Genomic DNA, 24,397 nt, shown 5'->3' with positions numbered 1-24,397 from the left:
TTATATGGAGGTTTATATAAAACATGTGTTTTACTGGATGAGTGGCTACAAACCATGTAGCCATGAGGGTGATCCCAAGAAAAAAGAGAGGAATAAAAAGGTTAAGCTAAATAAGCTTGCTGATGGGAACAGAAGCCATTGTACAGTACCAGCAAGAATGTGGACTTTTAAAATATTTAAACATAAAATATTTTCTTTGCTTTTATAAAATTATGTCATCTATTATTTTAAAGCGTTCATGTAGCTAAACTATGCTCTGTACTAGTGGCTTTCAAACCAGATGGGTACAGAATGTGTCCTACAGGCAGGGGTGTGAAGGTGTGGTGGAAGGAGGCAACACATCCAGCTTTTGTCTCAATTCTTTGTGTTTTTCACCATCAGAATTTTGTCTCCGCTCTGGCAACTATGTCAATGGTGGAAGATTCACTTTGGACGCAGTAAGCAGCCAGGGAAACATAGCTAGGCAGGGACACAGGGCAAGGAACAGCTGCAGGACAGCAGTGTGGAAGGTCCAGGGGTCTAACAGAACAAAATCTCTTTCTGTTGGAGGATGAGATGCAGGGACTAGGGTATACAGCTGGTGAAAAGTTTGTATGGAATGATACACTCCAGAGTGCTGAGGTTCAGAACAAGCAGAAAGTAGTACATACATTTATGTGGGAAAGACACATGGAAAATCTCCTGGAGTATTACAGGAAATATAGAGGAAAGCCCATTCTAAAAGGTCTGGGAATCACAGTTACATACTTAAGAATTTTACCTGCATAAACTGAAGAGAAGCTTCAAAGTCCTCCACAGGATACATCTTAATTCGAAAGAATTTCATTCCCATTATAAGACTGATAATGCTTTGAATGACATACGGGCTTTGTTCTTTATGCCGTAACTCTTTTAACTCTGCCATAAACTTCTTCTTTACAGCAGGAAATCTGTGAATTCACATCAGTTAGTACAAAATACTACACATTAATTTTTGAAAGGTATTGTAAGGTATATAAATGCGGAAAAATGTAAAGATGACTCAACTTTGGTTATAATATACTGTTTCAGTGAGTAAATGAATGGATTTCTTTTTGTTTAGTTTTTTTCCCACTTCTGATAAATTCAGAAAAGAAAGCAAAGCATACAGCCTGATCTTAGTTCCTTTAGATAATCACATCTTTCAAATTATTTTCTTACCATGCCTCTCTTTTACATAAGAAGTAACAATATCATTAGAGTAACCCCCTTACATGTTTTTAAAAAAACAAGGTGAAAGATAGTTTTCTTGCAAGTACATGCAATGTTTTCAAAAGAAAATGCTTAAATGATAACCACGAAAATATTCAGATAGGCTGTTCCTCCCTTCAGATTTTTTTTTTTTCTCACAGCCATCACAGTAACACTTAAGCATTAACTACAAGAACCTGGGATGCAAAAGCCTGTGACAATTTTTGATCTCCCCCACAAATGTATTGCAGTTGTCTTTTGAGACACACTGTCCATAACAATAACATATAGGAAGATCATCCAACAGGACCTCCTATCCTTTTTGAGACAAAAGGAAAAGAATGTCATTTTCATGGGCAAGTGCAGCATGTAACAACCTTTTTTTATCGCCTCTGACAGAGAACACAGGAGAGTGGAAAGAAACAGGTTGGCAGGAAGAAGCCCATTAGCAGTAGTAACATCTCAGCAAGGCCCTTCAGAATTGAAGAAGAAAAGGAGGTATGGAGATAAGAAAAAATATGGAGAACAGGTATATCTTTGACAGTCAACATGAAGCTTTGGATCCAGATGTCACTTCCACTTTTGCCTTTGACCCAGCCAATTTAGAAGCCCAGGTAAGACCTTAGCTGAAGTCTGTGTAAGTTGTGTGATTTTCAGGAACTCAAATGTTTCAGCTACATCAACCTAAATTGACTGGTTTTGTAAAGCCAGACTCACCCTCAGCAACACCAAGAAGTCAGGAGACAGAGATCACTGTGTTGGGGCAGTAAATTTCACTCTCTGCTTAGTTTGTGGTGTAAGCGTATGGTAGGATGTTGTATTGGGTACGTGAGTTTCTGAATCTGTCTGCTTCCAGATTCAAAATTTCAGACCTGGTCCACAAAGTGGTTTATGTCATCTGCTCTAGGAAGTGCAGCACGAAGGACTTGGAAGCATTTGCATTAAGTTCTGAACTGAAATAATTGCAGAGAAACTTAAAAATGTTCCTGTGTTGGAGGATAGGCATTTTTTGGTTTGTCTAGCTAGAGAAAAAATACCATACAGAAAAACATTAATTAAAATACCTATCTTCAGCCCTTTGAGCTTTCCACAGATGTCACTGCTGAGATAAGTAAAACAATGCTGCTGTAGTCAAGTTGAATTTACTCAGTATCACTAGACTAGATGCAGAAAGCCTGTGACTCCCTAGAGTTCTATGCTCTAGAACACCTGGATGAATAGAGGCCAGTAAGCTAAAGCTATTTATTCCTACACTGCCTTTTAAGAAAGTGAGAAAATCAGAAAATTCACATGCTAAGTAAGTAGAACTTCTTAGATTATGTGGGAAATATGATATTCAGTTTTGCTTACTTTGCTTGAGCTAGAACACCTATTACTTCTGCATACAAATCCGCAACAATGTGCATATTTCCAGTGTTAGGACCAAGGTACCTAGCAAGAGACAAGAAAGAATTTTTGGCTGAGAAAGCATCCTGCTTAAACCACTGCTATTAAAAAATTAAGAAAGTAAATATTTTCATAGAATTTTTGTATGAAAAAGAGCCTTACCCTTCTTTGTACTTAAAGTGCTTGAAAGCCAAGTTAATAACATCATTTACCAAACTGTCTATTACAGGATGAAGTGGAATCTGGAAACACAAAATAAAACATAACAAGCACACACATATTACATTTCATGCTGTATACCTTAGTACTAGTATTACTCATCGGTATCTCCCATACAGAAATACGGTAACAGCTGAAACAGCATCTAGCTAACAAAACGGCTGAAATGAGCCAGCCATTTAAATTTTGCTTAGTATTGAAGAGAAACACTCGAGCTCCAAAGACTTGGCAAAGTCAAGTCCGTATGAGCACAGAATATTATGTATAGTAGAGGTGCAAGAAAGACAGCAATGAACACGTGTAGGATGTATCTCTTGTTTTTATGAGATTCTTAAAGATGGAAATAAGAAAGAAGAATCCTAAAATTCAGTTGTATTGGTAATTTCCATCATTTATTAGTTAATGGATAATTTAAGAACTCCATACCTGTTTCAAAACTTCTATTAATACTAAAGAAAAAATAAAATCAATAGCCAGATCTCTTCTCTCCATTAAATAGTCCCTCTGCTGTTCATCACTGCAAAATCAAACCAAGAAACACAGTATTTAGGAGATATATCATAATTTCTATTATATGCCTTCTTCAGTTACACAAATACATTTAACAGGGGATTGTGTTCTACTTTTTAAACAGCAGTCCAGCACTTCAGAAAGTAATGCACTAATATGCTCTTAAAATCTGAGATAAATAGACCTAATCTAACTTGTTACTTTCAATTTCTCTCAAATGTTTATATGTCATGCTCCGTTGCCTCCTTCTTTTTTCCAGTTTAAGATCAACACAAAACTTTTTCAAGAAAAAAACCCAAAACAAAAACAAGGAAGCTTTTGGATTCTATATTCTAACAAATGGATTTCATTTCAATTTCCTTGCTGACAGCACCATTTAGACAGTTCTCACACTTTGGAGGTGAACGTAATTAACTATTTTGTGCTATCACATTCATATTTAGACTTCTGACAGATTTTGAAAAATGACTTAAAAGTACTGATGGAGAAATCATAACTAAACTACATTCTCTTTTTAAAACTGTTTCACTGTTATTTTTTTAACTTTAGCATCAGATGTCAAACATTCAAATGTGCAGGTTGCTGAAGCTGAACCCACAGAACACTGGACTCACTACTCTTTAATCAAGATGTAGGGAAAGGTGCAGTGATGTGGGATCATCAGCTTCTCTCTCAAACATTCCGTCTTTTGAGGGAGAAACAAGGAGTGGGATAGCACTAAATATCAAAGTTTTTCAAACTCCAGGTTTGAAACCTTGTGCAGAACAACCGAGAGGAATAAATCTCTGAGGTGCATAGCCTGCAAAAAACATACAAAAAATATCCATTTGGATCACCTGATTACAGTTTCAAACTGTACTGAAAAGATAACATGAAATACATATTACTTTTTTGTAAAATTAAACGTTAGAGACAACTCTGCTGTCCATTTGAAGAAGTTACCACTGATTTCAGTGAGATTTTTGTTTGCATAAATTCAACACAATTCTTACCAACTTTAAGAACTTTAGTGATTTCAATTGTACTTATGTGCTTGTAATAAAACATGCATTTAAGAGTTCTGCTTGATCAGCAATGAAATAAATGACACACATTTTGTTTATCTTGGTTTCACATTAACTGGAGAAAGGACTGGTTCTACGTCCTTTCTGTAACTTTGTCAATTGACAGAATGGCCTTCATTCACTGCTAAGCTGACTTTCAACTAGATTTTGGGTGGAGCTCCTGAAGACATCTATTTATGAGCAGGTGGTCCTGCAACAAGTCAAGAGAAAAAGGCACTTCAAGGCAAGGATTAATCTCATCCAAAAGCAGACATCTAACTGATGAATCAGGCCTTCATATTGCCTAATTCTACTGATATAAAGAGTTTGGAAGATTCTTATTCAGGTTCATGCCTACCTTGATATTTAAACTAGCTCCTACCCTTCATTTCAGCAACTGTTGCCTTCAGTAGTTACTGGATTATAATGTAATACTAATATGAAAAATTGCCTATGCATTTCCAAACACCAGCTCTGCCTGTGCTGATTCTCCTGCTGCTTCACTGAAGTGTAAAGGTAGTACCAAAGTATTCAGAAAAAAATGTAAGCTTGAAGAAAATAATTGTACCTTACTGTCAGATCTCAATATAAAACAAGACCAATCCGTTGCCTTATTACTAAGGAACTACTGATATCATAAGAGACAAATAAATTTGTTTGGGGGACTTTATTTTTGTATGCTTGTTTGTTTCAAGATCTAAGTCAATGTTGCTAAAGCTCTTTGATTCACAAATTATTGGATTGAGGATAGGTGTATGTGAAATTTGTATGACTAAGCAGAAAGCTATATAGAAAATTCAAAGTGTCACAGAACTATTGCCTCCTCACATGGGTAAAGACAACAAACATAGCTTATACAAACCACTATTTAAATGACATTATAGCATTCAAAACAGCAGTAAGGAACTGTCTGAACTATCAGGACCATAATTCTAAAGACACAATTACTCCATCCATCTAGAAGCTGAGATAAGAGTTCCAGGAACAAGCAGAAAAATATTACAACAACTTTCAAGCAACTGTAACCTCACAAAAGCTGACTGGTGAAATCTTAATACATTCTACCTTAGAATCTGTCAATAATGTATGTATGCATGTTCAAAATCATACCTTTTTGATTTAGTGCTTGTCCTTGGTCTGTACTCATGAGATTCATCTTCTATGCCATTCTGTCTTTTATACCAATCAAACAAAGTGCGCAGGATAGAGGGCAGACAATATTCTGAAAGTGAGCTCATTGAGCTTATTACCTATGGGGAAAATACAAGTCAACAACTCAACTGGTATTCAAGTTTCCCCTCCTCTTTAAAAAAAAAAAAAAAAAAAGTACTAATTCAATGGTTACACATGTTCTTTATTGTTTTGATCTCATGTTTGAGACCCATGGTACAAGCAGTAACTTAATATTCTGCACTTCCTATTGCAACATAAGTAGAAATACAATGGGTTGTATGCTGACAGCGTCTTTCCATTGATGATACTAAAAGTGCACTAAAATTGTGTATCGCATCTCACAACATGCCAGAAAACTATCTAGTTTTTCAAGGGGTTTATTTTAATTTGTTACCACAATTTTGATCTGAGTTTGAGCACATTATAAGGAAAGAAAAAGGGATGAATCAGAGGTACTGTCTTCATGGGTTGCATCCGACTGCTGGATGCCCATCCACCCATTCTCAGAATACACTGAGAAACCCTACGAGCTCTGCAATAATCTTAATCAACTGAATGTGCAGATGCATCTATCTTACTATTAGGCTAACAAACATGGTAACTTAGATTTCTCTTTTATGTATAGGAAAATATTTGCAGTTTTCTGGGTCTTTATTCTTTAAATGTTACTGATTTAGCAGCTCTAGTGGCATACTGGAAAGGAAGACTACTGCTCAGTATAAACTGTGTCACCAATTACAGAAATGTTACTGAACATGTAACTAATTAACTGTGACTTAAACTTCCTATTACAGGAAATCATAAACCTGCAAAACATGAGAAGATAAAAGCTGCGGTGAAAAAAACTTCCATTATCTTACAAAAGGATTATATATGTATTGCAACTGAATGTTCACAGCTACAGCATTTGTGTACATTCTAAGAAAACAGAAAATGACTATTTAAAGTAGGAATAAACTACTGATCTGAAGATTTGTCACCACCTCAAGATCATGCAGGGCTTGATCCTGTGAAATGCTGAGTAGCAGGAGCGAAGTGCTGAAGTATGTAGTTCATGTCAAGTACACTGATTATGTGATTAACTCTGTCAGGATTATCCACCTGCTTAAATTTAAACCAGCACATTTCAGTGCTTGTGGAACAACAGCTGATTTTAATGTCTCATATAAGACCAAGCTTGTGTGAACTCTGTGACTAAGAGCAAAACTGCAAGACTGAGCACCATACATGCAATTCCCAAATGTTACTAAAACCTTAAATGAGAACTTTTGTGGATGACAGTTACACCAATAACTCTGATCTCTTTTCATTTTCCAGCCTCAGAATTTAATTAAGTCACAGTGATGTTGTGACTCTAAAGTTAATGAGACAATTTGGGGATAAAGTATTATTATTGTTCAGGTATTATGGCCTAAAATAAAACATGAAGCATTACAAAGCTATAACAACTGCCCCTGTAAAAATAAATTTCCATAAAAGTAGTATTTTAGGAAAGCTTTCAATCCAGTGTTTCCCATGTATTTTATTACCTGAAATACGAAACAAGTTGCTGTGGAGTATGGCATTAAGGCACTGCTTGCAGAAGTGACAGGAGGCCTTTCATGAAGAATTACTTCAGCAACCCAGGCTCAATTATACGAAAGCCTTCAAGCGTAAGACTTCAGATAAATACTTAGAAGACACGAATACCTAGTGTCAGTGCAAACTAACCACTACCAAGTCGGAATGCTTAGACATTTCAATGACTTCTCTATTGTTTTCCTACAGTTTTTCTGAAGCTGGTGCAACAATGGTTGTTAATTATGAGAAGCAGTGAGAAAGGGTTTGCTGGGCAAGGCTAGAATAGAATCACAGAATCATAGAATAGTTTGAGATGGAAGGGACCTTTAAGGGTCACCCAGTCCAACCCCCCTGCAGTGAGCAGGGACATCTTCAACTAGGTCAGGTTGCTCAGAGCCCTGTCCAACCTGACCTTGAACGTTTCCAGGGATGGGGCACCTACCACTTCTCTGGGCAACCTGTTCCAGTGTTTCACCGGCCTCAATGTAAAAAAAATTTTCTTCCTTCTATCCAGTCTGAACCTACCTTTTTTAGTTTAAAACCATTACCCTTGTCCTGACACTACAGGCCCTACTAAAATAGATCTAATTATCTTTTAAGAGATCACAATATTTAACTGCAAGTCAAAAGTTGTTTCAATCAGGTCTGCCTGCACATTTACTAACATAGTCATCAATGTTCTTCACTAAATCCCAGCTACTCAATTTCACTCACCACAAAAAGTCGAAGTGATTCCTGTTAAATGTCCTCAAGCCATACTTTCTCTGCTGAATTTACAGTGTATGTCTTTAGTGGTGATAAAAGGTCAGTATAGCTTTTTTAAAAATCTTTCTGTCATTGCACTTTTAAGACAGGAAGGAAGGGTGGACTGGGCAAAGACCTGGCTCCCAGGGAACAGGAAGGGAGGGAAGTCTAGCCAGTGTGTTGGTTACTCAACCCTTTCATTTACTGGAAGTAAGTCCAGGAGTGAGATGAATTCTAGCTCTGTGCTGCTCCTGAAAGGGAGTGCACAGATGTACAAATATGTCCTTGTTGGACAAACGATCATGTTCTCCTATCATAAATGAACTACCTACTGTATAGCTTAAGGGTAAGAAAACTGCACAAGTATGGAGCTGTTTAAAACTTGTGTTCACAGAGCATTAAATATACTTTATGTAAAGGCTTAATATTTATTTTGGACTAATATATAAGAGTAAATTTAATGAAATTCTGCTCAGATAGTTTGCTACAGTTATACACTTTCGTAAAGTCTTGCTATATTGTCAAAATGCAAATATAAGAAATGTTTTTACTGACAGCAGATAGATGCTGATTACTTTTTGTATTTCACATACGAATTTCTATGTGCTTTAACAGCAAATATATTCAAAACTGCATTCAATTTCCAACAGTATCATTAATTTCTTGGGTCTGCATTTTTTTCCTATACCATATATTTCATATGTATGCTAAATGTGCATTTTATTGCTGTTTTAATAATGCAGAATTGCAGTATTCATTTTTGCATAGGGTTGGTTTATTTTTTTTTAATCTATTATTTGCACAGTGTCTGCATATTCCGTATTCAAATTTTTCTTGTGTAGACTCCAAATAATGGACATTAGGAGTGAGATTTTATACTTTCTATCAACGCTACTGAAAGCAGAATTTGATAAATGTTGTCTATCTGTAGCCATGCAATAATGTCCTCCCTTTATTCAATGCTTTTTCCACTTAACGCATGTCTATAACAAAGCCCCATAATTACAAACAATACAGATTCAAGGAAAGTAACAGCTGCAATGAAATCCTTGGTCCATGAAATCAACAGCAAAACTGTCATGGACCTCAATAAGACCAGGATTTCATAAGCAATATATGAAATTAAGGAGATAAGGTTAACAGTTTCTGTTCCTAATACTCTAGACTGGGGCAGGGGGAAGGTGGAGAGCTGAACTGCCCCAAGCTCTAATCAAAGAAGCTACATGCTCTAATTCTGTTGGACCCTTTGAGACAAAGCATTTCTTTTCTGCTAATGACCGATTTCCAGACAAGTCAACTCTAATTGAAAAATCTGTAAAATGAAACATTAGGAGCAAGTTTTGCAGTTGCATTTGTGTAGATCTCCTTTCATCCACATCTTTGTTCTAAGCATTTTTTTGGACAGTGCTATGAAGTTAAATCTCCCTGGCAATGGTTAAAACTGGTAACTCTTAAGCTGGACTCACTAGTTTTCATTTATGACCTTGGGTTTTGTAAGGAAAAAAACTGGAGTTTTTAATACCCTAGTTTTATAAATGGGTAATTTCACCTAGCTTGCTTACAAATTAGCACTGTTTATAGCTATTTTACTACCAGGATAACAGTTTACATGAAAACCCATTTATTTCTAGTGTGCAGCAAGTTCAGTTCTGAATGTGTTATCTTTAATTTTGCCTTCAGTTTTACTTCTTTACACACTGCTTGAACGTGAACTTCTGATCAGGAGCCAAGGTTGTTCTATGACCTCATCACCACCATTTCTTATACTTCCTGTATGATGTGCCCTTCTGCTGGTGAAGGACAATGCGCAAAAAGCAGGGAAAGGGAAAACATAAAAGGGTCTAACTCCAGTGCTACTGCAATGATTATGACACTGTTATTTACTTACTACATCTAACAAATGTAATATTGGATGGGAATAATTATCAGTATGTCATTTACCACATCTAGGTTGTTATGAAAAAGGGACACTTCATCATTAGTATTTTGCTTAGTGTCTTCTTTATGTATAATTGTATTTTCCACATTTTTTATTATTTTTATTTTCCTTTTTTTACCTTGACCCATTTTTGGTTTCCATCTCCTAAAAGTATATAAAACATTAAATGTTTTAGCTTTCCAATCTGTATTCTTCAATTTAGTGCACTTCTAAGAAGAGAGTAGTATAATTAAAATTAATTATTATTATAATATAATATATATATAATATATATAATATAATATAATATAATATAATATAATATATTAATAATTAAAATAAAATTAAAATGAGCACAAATATGCTGAAACTCTGCAACAGGCACCTCATACTGACAGTTTCATATGAAAACTAAGCCATGCTGTTAAGTTTTCACTTCCATAGCTAAAACTTTTCAATCATTTTGTATTCTCATATGCAAAAATGTTTGCAGGTTCATCCAAGATTACACAGTTCCCTTCTGCCTCCAGTGTTGTCAGTTCATAGAACATTTATATACCTTGTTAAGAACAGCAGATACTTCAGTAGGGGCTGAGAAAGACTAATAAAAATGTGTCTTTGGGTGAGGATAAGCCTCTTGGATAATTATGGGTTTTTTTCACCCTAGCTTTTGATCTTTCCATGTACTGCAACTTTATGGTTTCCTGTAATAGAAAGTTAAGTCATAGTTCAGTAGTCCAATGTTTAATAACATCTCTGTAATCTGGGACACAGAGCATCCTAATGCTGGAGCAGTATTGCTCTTTGCCAACAGATAACTAGAGTTGTCTAATCAAAAACTTTTAAACATAATTTTAAACATACTATAAAGATATACAAAACCATATGAAAAAACTACATAATTTTCTGTATATATTTTCTTTATATACATGCACACCTACAAAGGAAAATACAGTCAGTTTAAGGAACCCAGTTTGTAAGGCTCATGGTGAGACATTCTGCAAGTCAGGATAAGTAAGATTACTTCATACATTGCTCAAGCCACTGTTATGATTTTCAGGAGGGTGATGCAATTGGCAGCCAGACAGAGCCCACAGGACAATACTGTCTGCCTAACAGGAGGCACTGACACTACATCCACATGGAAAGAAACTGCTCTGCCTGCGTATAGCTAGGTCCCTAGACGCTGGATCCATCACTGCCATAACAACCAGCATTCCTAAAATGTATTTGAGAATGGGCAGGGAAAAATGCAGGTTCTCAGAGAGCCAAAGGTAAAGCTATTTAGGGGAAGTAAGCAGTGCTTTCATACCTGTTTTAAATGGTTCAGGGGTGTCAATGCTAAACTTGATGCTGATTATTCTGGGTAGCTAAAGTTCCATTCTGCTCATCGTTAAGTTACTGTAAAGGGGCATTTTTTGGATGTTTTTTCCCACCTCTGAAGTTGAATTGCAAAAGACAAATTTTAAATCAGGTCATGCCTTAGTTTTGGTGCTTTTTAATTTACGGTTAGAAGATGTAGCTCAGATCTTTTAAAGTGACTAGTGACCTGGTCACTTCAGCATCACCTATCAATTTCATTCAAATTGAACAGAGATAATTTTGATAAAGTAAAAAAAAGAAAATAAGGTTCCTTTGGCAGCGTGTCACTTCTGATGCCTTAAAATTGAAAGTCAAAATTGTTAGACACCCCTTGAAAACGTTTGTTCATGGGGGTTCTCCCTGTTTTCTTCCTTGGTTTGTGTAGTAAAAATGTTAGGAATGTCATGTGTGTGCCCTTTCCTGTTTTTGCTAGATGACTTTATGTGTTTCAGGAATAAACACCAAACTTTTCCACCATACCTGAAAGGGAGAAGCAAGGGATTATCAACCTGGACTTACATTAACCCACAGACTCTTTAAATATTTGAGTTAACTTAAAGAAGAAAACTTAAATGGTTTGATTTAAAAGCACATGTCCTCTTACTTGGATTTTAGTATCATGTGGAATCATGATCTTCAGAATTTTCCAGGTAGACCACACCTTCATCTTTAATGTCAGCAAAATTATTCATACTTTCATGACAACTTTATAATACTGACATGTTATCATTTGCAAAGCAGCTTTGTAATACTGTAGATGTACTGACCTAATCTACCGAGTCAAACGTGCCAAGAAACACTTTTTGCTCTATCTTCCTGCCTCTACTGTAGCTGAGTTCTATCAAATCTCTACAGTGTATCACAAAATTTTAAATGAAAATCTAACTACAATTTAGCCAAACTAGAATTATTTTGGTAAGTATGAACTATGTTCTTGAAAACAGGCTCATTAGCCAGTTTCAGGTCCCATGTCCCAAACAAAGGCATACCACAATGCCAGGAGAATTAAACTCTCAAAATCATCATGCTGTTCAAGCAGATAACAATGTGAAACCTGGAAAGGGAAACATTCCCAACAACTAAGGCTGAGGCAGACTGATAGTCTGAACATTTCAATCTGAATAGTTCAGAAAATTTCAAGGCACTGAAAACAAGGTTTTCTGACAAGACATCTAAGGCACACTCAGCTTTATTCGTCTGTCAACTCGACACAAAGGTAGGACTTTAGTCCAGTTAGAAATACATGCAAATGTTGTGTATAGCAAAATTTGCCTTTGTTTTTTGTTTGCATCTGTTTTTTTCCTGCCAGCATTCAGAGTAAATTGCTACAGTTGTAAATACGCAGTTGCTTTACTCCAGGAAGCATTGGCTGTTCTCATTAATTTATCTTGACTTAATTGTTCGATTTTCTGTCTATTTACCAATAACTAGGAGAAGCGTTAAGTCTTCTAATTCTTCCTTGTAAAGGGCCACAATTTGCTTAACCATGAATATTTATCAAATCATGGCCACCCGTTATGTGTTTGTTTAATACACTGCAGGAACTGTATCACAAGGTTTGCATATGGGTGGCTTATTTTGTTTTTCTTTCCCATTTGTGTTTGACACCCTTCCCACAGGAAGGAAAAAAAAAATATATATAAAATTTAAGTCAGAATACCACAAAAAGTTTCATTAGGCAGGTAGGGAGTACTCATAAAGCAGTCTCCTTTAGCCTACAGTGGCTGGCTCCCCTGTGGGGTCTCTCTGCGGTCAGCAAGGCGGACAGGGATGCACAAGTCCTACCGTTCATCTCCTGCTCTGAACAGCCCTCCATGCAGGCTAGTCCTTCCCAAAAAGCAGCTACAGAACCGCCTAGAGAGCGTAACTTTGCCAAGCTAAAATTATGAAGTGAGCCTTTGTGAATGCCAGTGGGGTCTCACAAGGCATCCTTGCTTCTGGTGCAATGCCCTAGAAAGCACGATAAATGCGTTAAATTCGTGTGAGGTTCTAAAGTCCTACTATACCTACCTCCTCTCTCAAAGTTAAGTTAATCATTATGGTACTTGCAGCTTATGGCATTAGCCTCAGTTGTTTTCAGTGTTGTTGCTGTGGCTGCTGCTTCTGCCTCTCTGTCCTGTATTTCTGGCATGGTTGGCCGCACGCTGGTGTGGGCAGCCATGGAGATAGAAGCAATGGTGACAACAATGGCAGCTGAGGCAGGAATAGTGGAGCAGCAGCAAACCTTGTTGCTTATGATACACCTTCAGTTTATCCTTCCTCTGCTGGGAGTGAGTTTTGTGAGTTCTGGCATCCTTAATGCAAGTTAAACGCTTTAGCACCTATCCTTCTCTATTTCAAAATAGGTTACTTAAGTAGGAATTTTTTGTAGATTCTTTTTTTAAAGGAAGACTGTTGACAAAAACTCATTCTCTTATATCATTAAAAAGTGTGTATATTGCTGTTGGTTTTATTTTTGTACTTGTTCCATTTCCCTCACATAATAGATTTATTAATTTAATGCCAGATATAAATTCCATTTTATTAATTACATTTTTGTTGTTTTATTAAATGAAATCTAATTAATTACATAAATTCTATTTCAGTTTTTGATTCTTTTTTCCTGCCAATCATTTTTCTCTAATTATTATTTACCTTGTCATATATAGGCATTGACTCTAAACTGAATTTATGCTTAATTTTAAATACAACAGGTTGGCTTAGCCTATGTGAAGTGTAAAGCGCATGTAAATCATGCTCGGTCACAGCTACAGAGACAAAGCAGACTGATGGGACTAACAGCAATGACAATGATCCTAAAGGCCCTGATAACCATATGAGAAACCCCATAACAGAAAGATTGGGGGCTGTGCACCTGTTTCAAAACCAGATATTCTGAAAAGATACAAAGTTTGGTTCTAAATCTCCGTCAGGGAAAACAGCCAGGAAATAATATGCATTTGCCTAATACACTATAAAAAGCAAGAAATTCTATGGCAAAAAAATACTGAGCTTGAAAACACTGCAAAAATCCTCCTAATTTAAACCCAAGAATGGTTAGGCAAAGCACTCATCACTTGACTAGAGAGATATTACTTTTGAAGTATGCAATGATAAGGACACTAGATTGCCTTCTAAGTATTTGTCTTCTAGCCTGAGGAAGGGAACTAATGTAATTTCAAGTGTCTTACTTGATCAAACTGGGGGTCTTCTCCTCGTTGCAGAGATTTGGTCAGTGGCTTCTCCTAAGAGGAAATACAGTAAATATGTATTACTGAAAACCAATACTATGATATATTCTATCAACTCTACTATTATTTTTCTTGTTAGATTTTTACTCACATAATTTGCCTCCTGATCAGTTTCATGCTGGAGCTACCATTTGTTTCATATGCAAAGGAGACCTCTGCATAAATATGACCTAATACTGACATGATGTCTTTAGTGTCTTTCCAAGAAATTAAAGGATTAACCAGCTATTACACCTGAGTTACTTGGTGCTCACACTGATGATAAATTCTTTCAAAATCATAAAAAACACCTGTTATTTCCTCTACTACAAAACCAAGGAGCTCTATTTAGGTACATGATGTACTTACCTGTTGTACTACTACCCGGCAATACAAACATGCCCATAGATACAGTGCATCACGCAGTGCATACTGAAAGAAAGTGATTTTAGAAGGATCCCATACCATAGAGTTCATTTTTAAGGAACATAATTGTGGAAGAAATTATTACTGAAAATAAAAAAAAAACCCTCATTTTTGGAATGGAAGCAAATTTTCAGGACACATTCTCAGAGTACCTGCGAAGGCCAAGGAGAACTGCCCATCTCAGAAGGAGTACCCATGTGTGAACATCCATTTACCTTTATGGCTTTGGTGCCACAGGCTCAATTACTGAGGCATGTAGAAGTACATAGTTCATTGAAAAATGCAACAGTGTACAAAACCTGAATCTCCTAAACCACACTGAAAATAAACAATACATGAAGCCAGACGACAGTCTGAAAAAATATGTCACCGTCACAATTCTGTGCTGAATTGTACTGCTGTTGCTGGTGTCTGAAATGTGCCAGTGCCTTATTCATTAGTAAATCATGCATCTTCTTCTACAGCTGCAAGATCAGGGCTCTCCCACCAGCTCAGCATGAGATTTTCTGTTCAGCTTTCAGCAAACTATTACACTCATGAGCATCTGTTAATGTATCAGGCAAAACACTGTCACTGCCAGGGGATGTGAGATGCAAAACAAAGAAAACTGTAAAGCTGCTGAGATAATGGAATGGAGAGACTTGAGGCAGTCCAAAGCTTTCTATTATTTCATGTTTCTCTCTGGAGAAAGTGTTACCCAGTATAATCTGCCGACTGATTTTGAAATTAATTATGCTGATCCATTTATAATGCCAGCTGGCAAGGAGGCTGGCTGCAGGGTGACCACAGTATCCCCTGACTACCTACCAAATAGAAAAATCAACAAAATGTTTTCTACTGAGTCACTGATTTATCCAGGACAGTCGTTAATATTTTTCATTGTTATCTCTAATGTCTAAAGTGACTCCTTCAAGTGACATTAAGGCAACTATTAATTAGAACTTTATGGCAGATTATTGGTAATGAACAGACACAGTAAAACCCTTTAGCCCAGAAAGAGACAGGACACTACCCCACCTGCAGTCCTCCTCAATCAGTAACCCTGTGCTACCCCACCTAGTTGTGTCCATGGAAGACAATACTTCTTTTGTCTATTGTCCCACAGTGAAAAGGACAGCAGATGAACTTTCAAAAGCAGTGTTCGACTACTTTAGAAAGAAAAAGATTCCTTAAGTTTTCATGAGTCCTGGACAAATCAATGTACTGAGAATTAGTGCAGCTTAGAAAAAAACCCCAACAATCTTCTTTTTTTTTTTAATTAAATTTCTGATTCTGTTACAAAAGACTTGTGCTACCACAGACAAGTTTTTAAAGGTCTGTTTCAATAATGCTTTAGCATGCAGCAGTCTTGTGTTCATACCCGACGCTGCAATGTTTGGCTTTCACAGTAGTATCTAAAATCCTGCAGAAATGCATCCAGTGTTTCAGGCAGAAATAAGGTGTGAGATTCCTTGTCACATGTTTATCTGTAAGGTGGCACAATTAAATGAGACAAAACATGCTCTGGGAACCCAGGTCTGGAACTGCAAATCTGAAAGTGTCCTAATCACCTGTCCCCTATCTCTGGAAGCACAGACACACCTCACAACTACCTGAGTTTCCAATTATGATGTTCCCCAGGGGCTGTGCTTCTGAGTTAGTGAAGATCCCCCCTCCATTTTGGCAAGGCAATACCACTCATCTCTTTCCCTCTTACAGGCAACTAGACCAGGGCTTCCCTAGCGATGGTACATTCATGGGCCATGCAAGACTTTGTCATAGCAGAAGACAGCCCTGGGATGGAGACCAGCCAAGGACACCCATCAAAACCCAGGAAGGGTGCTGCCGCCATAACTTCTCAATGTCTCTAGTCTGGGGCTTTAACTTAGGCCTTTTTCTCCCCTTCATCCCATCCTGCACCTACTGTAGTTCCTGCTGTTTCCCCTCTCCTTGTACTCCTGCCAGGCAGCAGCTGCTGCTGCAGCTGTCTCAGCCTCCTCTTCATCCCCCTGTTCGGGTTGCTGCTGTTGCTGCTTTTTCCTCGACTCTTTCCAGCTACAGCGCTGCCACTGACACTGCCTGCCATGACTGCAGCGACAGCTCAGCCCAGCTGGACTCAAGCTGACCCCATGAAGCCAAGTGTCTCTGCACATACCCGCTGTTCTGGGAGCGAGCTGCCCATGTCAGAGCAACTCCTTGCACCCCTGTTGCAATGAATGGCAATAACCATGGAAAATTGTATTTGGAGCTTGGAGATTTGAGAGAAGTCAAAGTAGGAGCTATTACTATTTACTTTATTCCTAATGATGAGTACTGAATAGATAATGAGCCGAATGAAGATGAAGGGTCAGATACAAATACGGTTTTTGGCGTTTAAGAGCTTCTAATATATAAAAGGATGATTGCTTGCACAGTGAGGGTGACAAGTAACCATCTCAGGAAGATGCTGCTGAGTAAATTCAAAGACAGCTCAACTACACGCAAGTGCTTCAAGTGTTCTTTAAAAACAGCAGGTTTTTCTTTAGGCAATAGATAATTTCTTCTCATCTACTGTAAACAACTTGCCTATTCTATACCACTTCATTCTAATATCCTTACAAATCTTACCATTTCATTTAATACAGCACTTTCCACATTGTTGGTATGGCAGCTACTATATAAAACATATTTATACTCATGGTAGACATTTTCATTATATACCAAAGGTTCAGGACTGGCAAAGGCAAGGTTAAAACATATATTAAAGTGAAATTGCCTCTAAATAATAGACTCCATAACAGTCTGTTTACTCTGGAGATACATTTATTTAAAAGTTTAAAAAAAAATCTTAAAAATGTTTTCCAGCCTCAAGGCACTATTTTATTTTTATTTATTTTCTTGCCCACCCAGTTCAGAAATGGCAAAGAGGCCCTTTTACATTATGAGTTGACTGTTTGAGTCTCTGTAGCTATAATACATGCTACAGAAATGTCTTCCAAATCTTGGATGAATAGGTAGGCTGAATTTGGAGCCAAAGCCTACATCCACAAAATATGAATAAAAAAAGTTTTGATTAATCTGAAAGAGCCCGTACCTTTCTGTGCTATAAAAAACATCAGAAAATTTCAGAAGAATGGGCTCTCAATATAACATTTCCATTTTTAATCACCAAGTTAAACATCCTTATTTCTTGTTTGAAGTGCTGCCTTCAATTGTACACTCTGTATTTGTTCATGCTGGAAACTCCCATGACATGAATACACATTAGAGATAAGCAGTAAAGATCAGCAAAGACATTTTTGCAAATAATATTTGAAACTATTGTTTTTCAATAAAACTATCTAAACTTTTTGCATCACCAATGTTTACAAACCAAAATGCTCACCTAAAAATTAATTTCCTTCCTCTGCCCCACTGCTGTTTTGAAAACATTAACAGAATAGAATAGAGTAGACTATGTTGAACATGCAATGGAAAATGTATATTTTAACACATCTACACACATCAACTAAATATAATATTTATAATTTATCTAAAAAATAACAGATCCGTCAAACCGTCTATTCACATGGGCACACTAAAACATTTCTCCAAAGAATGTTAGCTACTTTTAATGGTTAATACATTAATGCTTTTTCAGGGCTGCTACACAAACATAATTGGGTAAATTTGCACAGGAATAGCTCTTCTTGACCACTTGTCACAGAACTGAGTGTTCAGGGAAACATGAAAAAAAAAGGATGTTGTGCCTATTAAGCTTCACCATGCCATGTTATAATAATATATAATGCCCCTTAGAGTTATTTCTAACCTCAGCAACTATTAGGCACATTATTCCTACTGAATTATGACAGGGTACTGTATTGACAGAGTACTGTAAACCCTATATTTTTATAAGAGCATGGAGGATAAAAGGATATTTTGATACAAAACATAAGTTTTGCAATGCATGCTAAAAAGCAGCTACACATACTCTACTGAGTAGTCTGATAGGATGGAAGAGTTCCCTAAAAGAAACAGCAGAACCGACCTTTTCACATAAAACAGAGTAGACATAGACCACATTCATACTACAGCTACAATATATATAAAATGCATGAAGTGCAGTCTTAAGAACCAAAAAATCCCCATGTGTAATTCTTTCCTGCTTACAATGAATCATCATTATGGCAACACACACACCTCCCCTCCCCCCAGCATCTTTGTCTTACATTCTTTTCAGCAGGAAAGGAAAGTGGTGTTTTATAGGAAAAGGTCTGCTCCAAAAATAGCTGGATCAAAGATACTAGATTTTTTATTTTGCCATTGGTTTTTATATATATATATATATATATATAATATATACGGGTATTGGAAAACATATCGCTGTCAATCTTGCATTGACGTGGTGCGTAGATTATTATCTGTATCATCTAGGAGAAAATGCTATGATACCTATTTGCTTGTTAAAGGCTAAGCACATGCAACTTTATTCCACAGAGGCGCATGGACCCTTCAGATGCACCTGAACTACCAACTTGTTGCCTTGTGGACAGTTTGTCTGGTCCCTGCCTCCACTTCAGCTGTGTGCTCCTACCTCCTCCCTCCCGGAACGGATCTGTGCTAATCCTGCATTGGGCAGGTTCATGCAGCTGAACTTACAAGTATTCACTTCTGTTTTGCCCTCTCAAAAACTGATAGAACAGTCTATGGTCCCATAAAAAAAGCTGTCATACTGAAAATAGCACAGGATGTCTTGGGAAATATTTTTCATCTCTTATTTACCTTTTTACTATTTGGGAATTCTCACCACCGCCCTAGGAAGCCTAGTTAATTTATATCTAAGCAATTAAGAGAGCCAAGCTTTTTGACTGAAAAGCACAATTTGTTTCCTCTGATCGTCTCCCAAATGTCTCACACCTGGAACTTCTATGAAACAGGCAATTAGTGTCCTGTCACAACCATTCTTTGCAAGTCAGCAGGTCCTCATGCATAAAAATATAAATTACCGGTTCAGTGGATGACAACAGAATCTTTCATTTTCTTGCTGCTCTGCTCAGCATCAATTAGCTGCTAGATACCTCTTTTAAGAGGCTGCGTCAGTGACCATGGTACACAGATAGTAAAATAAACAGAAAATAGGATTTCCTTTATTAAACTTTGAAATTCTAAGCATACACCAAAGGAAGTTCTAAAGGCAAACATAATAAAAAAAGATATGATAATATAGCTTCAAGAAACACCACAATTCTGCATAAGACAATATTAAAGACTGCAAAAACGTTAAACTGATGAACATCAAGTAATTTTGAAAAGTAAGTAAAAAAGCAATGCTAATTGTACAAGGTATTTCATATGGAGAAAAAAAGCATTTCAAGTGACTACGAAATGTATGTAAAAGCATTTTACGTGTCCCATAAATTTTTATTTTAGCAAACTCAGGTCAAAAACCTACTTGGCGTTACAGTTATTGCATAAAAATAATGAAAGGTGCATGTTTAGAAGACAGGCTCAGTACTACTCAGTCTATTACTTCTTCACGCAATTGCTTTTTTCTTTGTAATAGCTCTTGTTTCATTCATGTGTAAAAAGATGTGCCCAGTACTGCTGTGCTGCTGAATACAAAACTATGTATGGAAACATCAGTTCAGCTTCAAATACAGGTTTTCACTCACTGGCTCTGACTCTTGCCTCTTTGCCACCACGTCATGTACTGCTCTGACTCAGTGATAGCTTATGTCATCACATCAGGTATTACAGGCTAATTTTTGTCTGACTATCACATTGTTTTCAAAAGGCATCTTTTACCTATGCTGTCTAGCAACAAAATTAAAATGTGGGCACTCAGATATTTTGGTTATGAGAATGTTTAATCTGAAGTAACTGATGTATCAGAAAAAACAGCCAAACAAGCCAAAGAAACAACAAACATTTTCAGAATGAATACTCTACAGATGTAAATTCCAAGCAGCCTGAAGAGAGACATAAGCCCACTTAATTATAGATTGCTTTCTAAGCTATTAGATGCACAGTGCAAAAATTAGCACTGCAACTTTCCCAAAATAGCATGGAACCTGAAAAAAACCCCTTACAGAAAACAAACAAAAAAGTTCTTTCTTTCAGTTACCTTCTGCAAACAACTCAAAAACTCTGACATTCTTACCTGAACAGTAGAAAAATTTCCAGACATGACCTGAACTCAGTGTGGATAAAAAACAATCACAAACTTTAAACAAAGGTTAAACGCTGTTTACAGATAAATGGGTAACTGCCAAAAAAACCCCTCTCAAAACAAAACGCCTACTGCTCTCAGCATTTGCATCTTCTCTAATATTTTCCATTGTGACATAAAATGCTCTTCTGTAGGTAAGAATTAAAAAAAAAAAAAAGCCTTTTACTAAGATATTATAAACCCAAATAAGCTGATGGCTACCAGTTGACAAGTTCCAAAAGAAATATTTTAAATACATGCATTTGTAAAATCTGAAAGCTTGAAAAGAGTACTAAGGATGACTTTACTGAAGTCTGAGGCAGACTCTAGCACAAGTGAGAAAGGAAATTTTATTGGCTGTTTATCTTCAGGTTTGTGTTAATAGGAATTCCTTTTAAAAATTGTAACTTAATGAACACATAAAAATCCTCTGTCTAAACACATGCAAGTTGTAAGGTGGGCTATCATAATACTTTCCCTTGGGTTTCCCTGATTTTAATTACTCCAGTACTATGGTGTAGAGAAAAAGAGGTGAATTTTACAAACTGTATGTTTGATAAATTTTAAAAGAGCACCTAGAAACAAAGTGTGGATACTTAATGTTGACAACAGTTCCATCATAGACCTGTATAAGTAGACTGACAGATTCTAACTTAAAAACTTCCAATGTAAGAAGATAAAATTTTGTTAATTGGAACCCAGTTTGCTGGGGCAGGTAATATGTTAAGTTTTAGTGGCATCTGTACTTATGATGAAAATTCATGAAAGGACCATGATGTACAGCTTGAGGAAGGCCTATACAGTTAATACAATGGATGAACTAAGACAGTGCTAATTGAATTTTAGGTACAGGACTGAGTTTATTAGTAGTCCCAAGTCCAACTAATGATTTACATGGGTTAAGTTCGACACTATCAATACTCCCAACTTCTATACTGATAATCAATTATTACAGATTCAGTGATTTACACTCCTAAAGGAGTTATCAACTAAACTGATACTTGATTGTAAATTTGAATGTTCAAAAAAACTCTAAGCCATTTTAAGTCAGTCATTGCTGAACTAATAAAAATGGTATTAATGAAATGAGAAAGGTCTGTTACAGGAAGCAGCGGTAATAAAACTGTTGAGTTGGAACACAAGACGGTTATTACATTATAAAGCCTGACTACAGCAAGACACACACAAAAAAGACAGGGTTTTTTGCTTATATGATGCATTTGCTTCAAGGTGAGATATGTATGATTTACTTCTCAAACCGCATTAAGTAAATACCTATTTCTCCTTCTGTTGTTTGTGCTGAGACCCATTACAATGCATTTTCATAAAAAGGTTTCTCCATAACAGGAACACAAATGTGCTCAAAATACAGACACCCAGCCCAAGCCATACTCCCTGAAAACAGTTTTCGCCTTGCTCTCGATGTGAAGCCAGGAAAAATGCTTTCTGGAGTCATACTCTTAATAATTAATGATTCTTTGTATAAGGCTTCAGTCAAGAGCGGTGTGATGAGATGCAGTAGGAGAGTTCAATATCTTTCATCTATGAGCCTGTGAGACTGGAATAAACATGATGCTCTGAAAAAACATTTGATACAGTGATTTGTATGCAACTTATTTTTAGCATTGTAAGAACACAAGAGTATGGAGATCTTGACTTCCACATCCACGTTAAGACCTTTGCATGAAACTGCTATTCAAAGCCCTGTTCCAGCTGTTCATCAAGGTGGTTAGGCTAGGTGCTTTTCATCAGCCAATACAAGTATTTTTAAAAAATATTAATTCAGTGGTATGCCTATAATAATCACTTCTATGAAGAAAAGGTTTTTGTGACAGCAGACCTCTGTGGAATGGAAAACCTGAAAGATCCAGTGGTCAATTAAATAGATGTAGGAGATAAAGTTACTGCAGTCAAAAGTGTGTAAGTGGAACAGTACTGTTCCCTCCTTTCCGTCTCTGACACTTCTTCTGAGAGCTGGCAGAGAGTGAGAGGATGCTCTTCCCTGACCTTGATGTACCCTGGTCATTTGGTACATGTTTGTTTCCTAAGCAAAGAAGTTAACTGACGCTCCAATCCTATATGCAAAGAGTTTTACACCAACTGATTTATGAAGAGCAAAGTTATTTCTTCTGTGCAAGGCCACGGTAGAAAAATGCAGGAAGCTTTTTTTTTTCCTGCAGAGAATGGGGGATGTGTTGCTCCTCTCTTAAGCTCATCACATTCTCCGAGTTATTATGAGAGCACTGTCCTCACCTTCGGTCAAACCTCCTGCCCATGGTGGGTGCAGGGCTACAAGGATTTAGGGGATCTCTGGGTTCCAAGCAGTAGATGAGGTTCCTTCTTTTAATGCAATTGTAAGGAACTGGTAAAATGGTAAACTGGTAAAAATAAAAGCAGAGAGGCTGGGAAGGGTGGGCAAGCTTCCCACATATGCAACCCTTAGGAATGAAAATAGAGGACTGGCAACAGATCTCTGCTAAAATGTACAGCAGAGTAAAATGGAGAACGCATGTCTGGACGTCTACATCCAGGATACTCTATGACCAGGCAGGACAGATACCCCACCAACTACTGAGTACTGAGCCATGGCTGTGCCAGAAAGACTCCTGGCTTGTTTCAGGCAGGGGGGTGGCTGGGCAGGGCCGTGGGGAGCTGGAGACCAGCCCTGCTGTGATGTGGCTGTGGCTGGGATGTTCAGCCCAGGCACCTGGAATGGGGTCCTGGGCTGTGGGCAGGGGTGGGCAAGACTCGGAGGAGACCATTAAGGCTTATTAGTGCGCTCAAGGCGCTGACTGCTGGTTACCCATTCAGAGTAATCTGATCTGATTTAATCAAAACTATAGGAAGCCCTTATCAGTTGACTTGAATAAATTTAGAGTTGTAATTGCAAGGCTGCTCCAGGCACAGCTGAGAGCTGTAAACAGAAACCACTTTCTCTTAAGCCTCAGACAACCAGGGGTAATAAATGACAGCTTACTGACCCCACTAATGGTCTGCTGTCCTGCAGCCACTGCTGCTTTTAACATCAGGTAGCTACTTACTGTCATCAGCTAGGCATCTGTTTAGGTAGAATAGACTGATAGATGAGGAAAGGTATAGTTTTAAAAGTGAACTCCAGAAATTCTGATGACTGTCAACAGTCTTCTTCGAACTTCCTTTATTTTGGGCTTTCTTGGCTATGTGTTTATCTCAAAGGCTGTAACTGCACCATAACAGATGCATCCCCAGGTGAATTGATCTGAAGCCTTTTTTTCCCCAGTTACTGGTAGCGGTCTGACAGACTTCTAGATGCCAGGGTGCCCTTGCAGAGCTAACATCATTCCACTGTTCTTTTACTACAAGTATGATGGCCATAAAAGCCATAGCTTCCACCTGTACTACTTGCCCAGCTATGGAAACAACACCTCATCGGGTGGATTTCCAAACTGTGAAAGTATTTAAGTATTTCTCATATTTGTCACGCCACCAGATATGCAAGGGCAAATAATAG

The 24,397-nt window shown here is 37.2% G+C and overlaps 1 protein-coding gene across 4 annotated transcripts in view; it reads right to left on the bottom strand.

The window, feature by feature from the left end:
- Positions 1-24,397, bottom strand: part of FRY (FRY microtubule binding protein) — a 217,563-nt gene that overhangs the window by 109,695 nt on the left and 83,471 nt on the right. For all 4 annotated transcript variants that reach the window (XM_055702468.1, XM_027815612.2, XM_005446473.4 and 1 more), the window contains exons 3-8: positions 14,295-14,348; positions 5,478-5,617; positions 3,241-3,331; positions 2,758-2,837; positions 2,560-2,640; positions 761-929 (exon numbers count right to left, since the gene is read on the bottom strand). In XM_055702468.1, the coding sequence (XP_055558443.1) occupies positions 761-929; positions 2,560-2,640; positions 2,758-2,837; positions 3,241-3,331; positions 5,478-5,617; positions 14,295-14,348 (615 nt within the window). The remainder of the gene's footprint in view (positions 1-760; positions 930-2,559; positions 2,641-2,757; positions 2,838-3,240; positions 3,332-5,477; positions 5,618-14,294; positions 14,349-24,397) is intronic.

This window comes from Falco cherrug, chromosome 2 (assembly GCF_023634085.1).
Source record: "Falco cherrug isolate bFalChe1 chromosome 2, bFalChe1.pri, whole genome shotgun sequence".
NCBI lineage: Eukaryota > Metazoa > Chordata > Aves > Falconiformes > Falconidae > Falco > Falco cherrug.
Note: the sequence above shows the minus strand (reverse complement) of the source record. Positions and strands in the feature narration are given on the sequence as shown.